Source organism: Physeter macrocephalus, chromosome 20 (genome assembly GCF_002837175.3).
Source record: "Physeter macrocephalus isolate SW-GA chromosome 20, ASM283717v5, whole genome shotgun sequence".
NCBI lineage: Eukaryota > Metazoa > Chordata > Mammalia > Artiodactyla > Physeteridae > Physeter > Physeter macrocephalus.
The window spans coordinates 35193227-35201148 of NC_041233.1; the positions used below are offsets into that span (position 1 = coordinate 35193227).

General features: G+C 37.7%; 1 protein-coding gene across 4 annotated transcripts in view; it reads right to left on the reverse strand.

The window, feature by feature from the left end:
• Nucleotides 1-1111: 1111 nt before the first annotated feature.
• Nucleotides 1112-7922, reverse strand: part of WAPL (WAPL cohesin release factor) — an 82981-nt gene continuing 76170 nt past the window's right edge. For all 4 annotated transcript variants that reach the window (XM_028481686.1, XM_007122074.4, XM_007122075.4 and 1 more), the window contains 4 exons: nucleotides 6941-7148; nucleotides 6067-6155; nucleotides 2259-2354; nucleotides 1112-1704 (listed from right to left, as the gene is read on the reverse strand). In XM_028481686.1, coding sequence (XP_028337487.1) covers nucleotides 1639-1704; nucleotides 2259-2354; nucleotides 6067-6155; nucleotides 6941-7148 — 459 coding nt within the window. In that variant the 3' untranslated portion in view covers nucleotides 1112-1638. The remainder of the gene's footprint in view (nucleotides 1705-2258; nucleotides 2355-6066; nucleotides 6156-6940; nucleotides 7149-7922) is intronic.

Genomic DNA, 7922 nt, shown 5'->3' on the forward strand with positions numbered 1-7922 from the left:
ATTCACCAATAAGCTTTTAAAATAGTTTGTTAAGCTAGCTTTTATACTCAGGGCAAATACAACCTCAATCTTTCCCAAGTTACACTGGCATACTATGCTCTTAAAAGGTGATGGGTGGGGTTTGGGGTGGGTAGGAGGAAGAAGAAAACAATTTGACTGGAATCAGTTACTTCCTTATAGATTTCCCAACAATCTGCATTATCAAAAATAGGAAGACAATAAAAGGCAGCCACTGCATTAAAAAACATTACAGGTGGCACTGATCCAAGAGCCCCAATTTGTCACTTTATACAAGGAAATAACAAAGTCTAAATAGGTAAAAATTAGACTTTCAGCTATTTTCCCCAATACACACCAAACTAATATTTTTATGGCTTCAAGTTTTACAAATCCAATGAAGAAACATAACTACCTGAAACGTATTTTAATGTATTAAATGAAATCTCTGGAAAGCCTGTATTCAGGCCTGATCAAGAAAAAAGGAAAAAATGTATTAACCAGTGGTCTGAACAATAATTAATATAATAAAAATTTGCAGTGTTGTGAAATTAAATACATAAAATGTGTTTTGTGTGTTCCAAACAAACAACACACTGTTCTATGAACTAAAAGAATCTGAATGAAAAAAAGGATCTTCTCTAAACCAACAATTTAAGGCTTTGCGTTTATGCATTTGATCCTGTCACTCTTATAGAAGAATATACATGTTATCTGGAAACATGAATTCTACATTGGTGTTTTAGCTTACTTATATTTACTGTACTGAACATTAGAAAATATATCTAGAGAGTTCTCCCTCAAAACTTAATCATGTTTCAAGAGCCTCCCCTAACATTAAGGGTAAACTACCCTGGGTTTGTCTATTTTGCTTCATCCTTTTAACAGGGCACATCATCTTATATTCCCTCAAACTGTTATTTGTTTTCTTGCGTCTATAGCTATGACTCATTATGATATGATAATGAATATGGTCATGGTCTCAAAGGTGAAAAATAGTTTTGACAACCCAAACCAAATCAAGAATAAAAAAATATACTATTAATCCCTTGTGTCTTTGGATTCCATCTAATTTTAAATATAGACAGTAGTTCAGGGAACAACAACAAAAAAATTCACAAAATTATTAAAAGCTTTATTTACGATCGGAATCATTCAACAAAAAAGCAAAAGCAAATGAGCCTGAAAAAGGAACTAAGCTGTTGTCTAGAATGTCCCCAGAACATTCGATACCTCAGTAGCTAAGCTGCCTTTGCACCTGGCTGGCATGACAACAGTGGCTCAACATACACAGCAGTTGCACTAACAGCAGCACAAATTTTCCCCTTAAAACTTGCCCAGAATAAAAGCAAGAAAACAAGGGGAGAGTATAAATTCTGCCAAAGTGTGTTTAAATACTGTGTGGAACTGTTAACAGCCTGAACCTTTTCCCTCATTTTTGATAGTTGCAGATTGATGTAGTAACTGTCATTTAGCAAATGCAGAATGCATGACGAAGAAGAAATCAGGTGGCCTTAAAAATCCACATATCAATGATACTGATGAATGTTCTTGGTATATCTTCAAGGACTTCTTTCGTGACTTTTCTTTGTCTAAGAATAGCTCCAGCATTACCGAGCACCTGAAGCAAAGGTAAAGCAGCTAGCAATGTTCCAAGTATTCAATCACTCTAGAGATAGATTTCTGGCCTGTGGTTCCAACAGCACACTGAAAAGGGGAGGATTGGAGGTCCGGGGTGGGGGTGGGGGGGGAGCAGGAAGTAACAATTAATATTTATCAAATTTTCAAAAGTATTGAATCAAAGCTTAAATTCTTTAGCTTTACGAAACCAAACACTATGAATCAAAACAGATTAAATTGTGGCTTTGATAATATAGTATCAATATATTTGGCCATAATAATTCAGTTATCTTAAAGAAATAGAACATAATTATTAAAAGAGAATCTTTTTTTTTTTGCGGTACGCAGGCCTCTCACTGTTGTGGCCTCTCCCGTTGCGGAGCACAGGCTCTGGACGTGCAGGCTCAGCGGCCATGGCTCACGGGCCTAGCCGCTCCGTGGCATGTGGGATCTTCCCGGACCGGGGCATGAACCTGTGTCCCCTGCATCAGCAGGCGGATTCTCAACCACTGCACCACCAGGGAAGCCCAAAAGAGAATCATTTTTTTTTGCTTTTATTCACTACGGCCAAATATTTGTATTTCTACTGTCATTAATGTATCATATTTAAAACTACAGAAGCTGCAATAGAAGCCACTTACAGTAAGATTCATGAAGCTCAAGAATTTTTTGAGCATCTCTGTCATTATTGAAAAGTCCCCTTCTGGCAGATACTCACGCACAGTGGTCACATTGATCTGAGGAAACATGGAAACATTGATCAGGCGACAGAAAACATGAGCTTGAACCCTGCGCTGTGTTGTTGGTTTTGGCACACACACCCTATTTCAAACTTCTACGAGGTCCTTGAACTCCTTGTAGATAGTAGTTCAAGGACCTATGTGATTTCCTTTTTCACACTCCTTAATTCTGTAAGCGTGTGTCCATTCCCTACTGTATCCCATTCTGAGAAAGAAAGGAAAAAAGGTAAAGCTGACAAAGGCTACAAAGAAACGTGTGCATATTTACTTCTGTAAATGCACAGAAAGATGCCTGAAATAACAAAATGCACTGTTGAATGTGTGTGTTGGGGCAGGGGGAGATGTAAGGAGAGTGTTGTGGGGGGGGCGGGGGAGATGTAAGGAGAGGGAAGGAGTACAGACTTAGAATGTATCCGAAAAGCTGCTTAGGAATACAAAGAAAATTCTTAGTGTTCCTATGTAGGCTAGGAATTAACTATATCTTTCCAAAGATAATGTAATATCATCTATGAGAAGGAAAATGTAGGCAATGCCAGGAGAGAAGATTAAAATGTTTCCCTCCATTATTACCAAGAAGCAGCCAAACTATATATAAACCAATTTGTTGTAAGAAAAATATATGGCCTGCTTTAAAAAACTGTTTTATTTCAATATAGTTTTTAAATGCTTTAAAGGTTCATAAAGAATAAAAGGAAAAGCTCTTCTAAGGAGGCTTACCTATAATAAAAAGCACATAGAAAAAAATGTTGTCCTGAGATTTGGGCCACAAGATGGGGAGGAAGTGGGAAACTTCTGATTTGATTTTTGTTGATGGAGGCAGGGGACGAAAGAGTACATTATTATCTCGTAGGAAATTTGCAACCAATCCCCTCCTTCCCACTTTCACTGCTACTGAGTTAGATCTTGGAGCTAAAATCTTTAAAATACTTATATTTTTTAAATATACTGAAAAGTGGAGAGTAATATTATAAGGGCAATAGCTATGGTAACTAACTGCAGACGTAAAGGAACGCTGGATTTAATAACATCTTTAACCAGTTTCTAGGAAAGGGACATGATAGCACAGTGGTGGGAAGAATAGCGGCTATGTTGTCTGAAGAGTGCTCAATAAAAAGTGTATTTCTATCATTCAGAATAAATGATTAGATCCTAGATTTTGAGTGAAAGCCCTCAACAACCCAAATCAAATCCTTTTCTATCAACACATTACAGAATACATAATAAGTAGCTGAGGCATAGGAAGGAGAGCCTGAGCATTTTTTTTTTTTTTGGCCGCGCTGCACAGCATGTGGGATCTTAGTTCCCTGACCAGGGATCGAACCCGTGTCCCCTGCATTGAAAGGCGGATTCTTTACCACTGGACCACCAGGGAAGTCCCTGAGCATTTATTTTTAAATAGTGTGCAGCAGGTATAAAAAGAAAAGATGTGAAATGGCATGGCCTATTTGGGAAATTTAGAAAAAGTACTGGCCGCGCTGCACAGCATGTGGGATCTTAGTTCCCTGACCAGGGATCGAACCCGTGTCCCCTGCATTGAAAGGCGGATTCTTTACCACTGGACCACCAGGGAAGTCCCTGAGCATTTATTTTTAAATAGTGTGCAGCAGGTATAAAAAGAAAAGATGTGAAATGGCATGGCCTATTTGGGAAATTTAGAAAAAGTACCCACAGGGTATGACAGATTTTAATACTGGATCAACTATACTTCAATAAAATAAAATTTAAAAGAAAAAATAAAAATTGGAGAAGCATTTAAGTTTGGAGTCTTACAGCAGTAAACAAAGTCATCATTCCCTAAATGATGGTGAGTCAGGAAAGATTGATGAGAGAGAAGTTACATGATCAGATGTGCTCTTAAGGAAGTCAGATATGGTGGCAGTGTGTAGGATTTCAGGAATGGAGAGTGTCAAGAGAGCAGCAAGGACAGAAAGACCAGAGAGAAGACTGACCATTGCAATGCACCAAGATGTATAGTGGGTAATGGAAAATGACACCAGAGTCTCCTGGGCTTCCTAAGCATGTTGTCCTTTACAATAAAGCAGCACTTAACTGCATATAACCACCTGCTTTCTTGTCTCTCCTCCACTTAAACACTGGGCAAACCAGTTTCTTTTACATTTTGTGGCATTAGCTAGCTCTTTGGGGTTAATCATAATGATTCCCAAGGCAACAAAGGCATCCTGGGCTCTATGAATTCACAATATTGTTTACAACCTAAGGATCTTATGATCTCTTTAGAGACAGGAGAGAGACAAATAGGAAATTATTAACATGGGAAAGATGGCCCTAAATAAATCACATCTGATAATGTTAATTTTAAGAATGATTATTTAAGGAAGAACATGCTTGAAACCAGGTGTATACAAAATACAATACCTAAAAATCTTTAAACTTAAATAGCATACCCATTGTTTTTTTTCTTTTGGGGGGGTGAGGGCGGAGTCTTCCTCCTTCCCTTTGCTTGGTATGTGTTTCTCATTTGTCCTTAAATCCCCGGATTTTAAGGAAATAAGGAAAAGAGCTGAGCTGAAGAGATTCAGGAAAGGGAATAAAGATTTGCAGGGCCTCCAGAGCCACAGTAAGAACTCTGGTCTTGATCCTGAAAGCAGCTGTGCCAGCAAGGGCCACAACGAAGTGGGCTACTGTACATTTAGATCTGAGCTTGTCTACAATATAAATATGGAAGAGATGAACAAGAAGCATTCAGAAAAATACACAGGACTTAAGACAGATACAGGGCAATGCAGAAAACTCAATGGCAAAAATGAGGAAATAAGGGTAGGCTGATTGATAGAAGCCCTTCGTATCATAATTATGTTCTTCTAATCCTCCAGTCTCAGAAAAGAGAAACTAACCATCCCACTATACAACACATCTCCACTCTTGCATCCTGAATGCCCTTGCTTATAAGGGAAAAAAACCACCTCCCTTTTATTGTAAAATTTGGCTCTTCTACTGGGCCTTTCTGTTTTTAAAAAAAAAAAAAAAAAAAAAAAGAAAAGAAAAAATCCACATGTCCCCAATTTTAAAGCAGACTGAATAGCCAGAACTGTCCACTTTTGCGCTGATTCAGCCCAACTGTGTAGACACTCACATGCTTCTCTCGTAGTTAAATCATGATGATCTAAATCTCACATAGTAATCCCATTTTCCCGGCCAGTGAGTAGATCAAACAAAAGCATGTGAGCTAATGTTGGCCAAGGTAAAGGGAAGTCTACTTTTTGCAGTGGGTGAGGAGAGGTCCTAGAGAAAAGAAACCATTGCTCTTACAAAGAAACAAAGAGGCCACATTCTTCTGCTGGACATTATTTAACTAGATGAGACACACAGCCAGAGTCAGCATAGAGCCATGAAGAGAGCTAGCAAAAGATAAGACAACATGCAAAGGACAGCAGAGTTTAAAAATAGAAATTATGAGTCCTTGATGGTATCACTGAGGCTAGACTTTTCCATGTTAAGTCAGTTGAGCGCAGGTTTTATATGATGTTCTTTTACTTCAACCAAAGACATGTGATATCGATTCCTCCATCAATCTGGAACTTACTCATAAAACCCAATATACTCTTACTTTGAAATGTACCTTCTAAAGTTCACCAAATATATGTTTTTAGCATGAGGGGAAATAAATAATAACTAAGTTAATTAGGTAATGATGTGAAGTGGTCGCAATGGAATCCTTTTAAGATACATGAAACAACACTGAACTTACTGGACTCTCCTGGCAGAGACACCCGAGAAGTAGTGCTGTGTATGAGGCCACAATGCAATCCTCCATGTGTTTGCCAGCATGCTGAAGGGCTGAAAGTATTAAAACAGAAAACTGTAACAGTACATCCAAAAAAAAGCCCACAAGAAAAACAAACAAACGCCCCCAGGAAACCAACAACTGTCATCTTTTCTTCAAAACTGCTGAACATCGATAAATGGTGCTAGGAAGATGGGATATCCACACAAATTAACAAAAAAATAACACAAATGGAAGAGGGACCTTAATGTAAAAGCTAAAACCATAAAACTTTTAGAAGAAAACACAGGACTAAATCTTTGTGACCTTGGGTTAGAATGGTTTCTTAGACACAACACCAAAACCACAAGTGACAACATAAAAAACAGGTTAAGTTAGACTTCATCGAATTTAAAGCTTCATCAAATTTAAAGCTTCACCATCAAAAAAGTGAAGACAACTCACAGAATTTATCTGCAAATCATGTACTTGATAAGAGTCAAGTCTCTAAAATACACAGAATTCTTACAACTCAACAACAACAAAAAAAGACAACCCAATTTTAAATATGGGCAAAATTTCAAAACTCCAAAAACCTTTAGAGGTCATATTATTTGGCTGCTTCTCTTTACAGATGAGTACAACTAGGGAGAAAAAGCAAACCTTCCCCACACTGCACATATACACCTTCCTCACTAGGAAGCCAATGAAGAAGAACTATGAAAAAGCAAAGCTTGTCTGCACTGAACTAGAGAGGCCATAAGATAGCAAGATTATGACAACACATGAATTAAAAGAAAGTCTTGCAGGAAAAAAACCACATTACTTTTTTTTAATACACCAGTCAAAATAAATATACCTTTATTGAGGTCAAGTTCTTCATCGTCCTCCTCCTTCTTATGTTTCTCTTCTGTACCATCAGTCTTTTCAGTTGATACCCACTGTATTTCTCCACTTGTTTCTTGCCACTCTCCACTCTTATCATGCTGAGTGGTGGGAGCATCTTTGATCAATTCATCTGTTTTACTTTCTGCCAACTGTGCTGCTCGCTCTCGCTCAAGGAATAGCTGATAAACATCATTGTTGAAGATCATTAAAAGGGATCACCAACCAACATGTATGTACCCAAACATAAGGCTCTATTTGCTTTTAAACATCACTAACCCTAAGAAGCATGTTGTTTGGTAAAAAGGGTAAGTATCAATAAAAGCCTTCACTCTACATCCAACTGAAGGCCAAAACAAAAATATAAATGCCACTGGGGTTCAATCAAGTGAATTATCTACTGATGATGCATACATTGTTTTTAAGAATGAAAATCTCAACTCCTTCCCTTAATTTAGATAATATTGACAGGAAATTCAAGCAAAAACTACAAATTAAAGGTTAAAATGAAAAGAGTTAAAAATTCTTTAAACCTAAGCAGCCTGGATAAATTAACGGGAAGGAAGGAAGGACACTGAATAAAGCTACACAGTACTGGGGAAAAGCAACATAGTTCTTTAAAAGAAATTTAAAGAAATAAACAAGAACCAGTGAAAGTAAAAGGCCAGTTTTCAGAGACTCAGAACTGAATCTCAACTAGTATTATTAACAACAGAAGTACAGGGTGTGGAGAAAAGGGAACCCTCTTGCACTGTTGGTGGCAATGTAAATTGATACAGCCACTATGGAGAACAGTATGGAGGTTCCTTAAAAAACTACAAATAGAACTACCATACGACCCAGCAACCCCACTACTCAGCATATACCCTGAGAAAACCATAATTCAAAAAGTCATGTACCACAATGTTAATTGCAGCTCTATTTACAATAGCCAGGACATGGAAGCAACCTAAGTG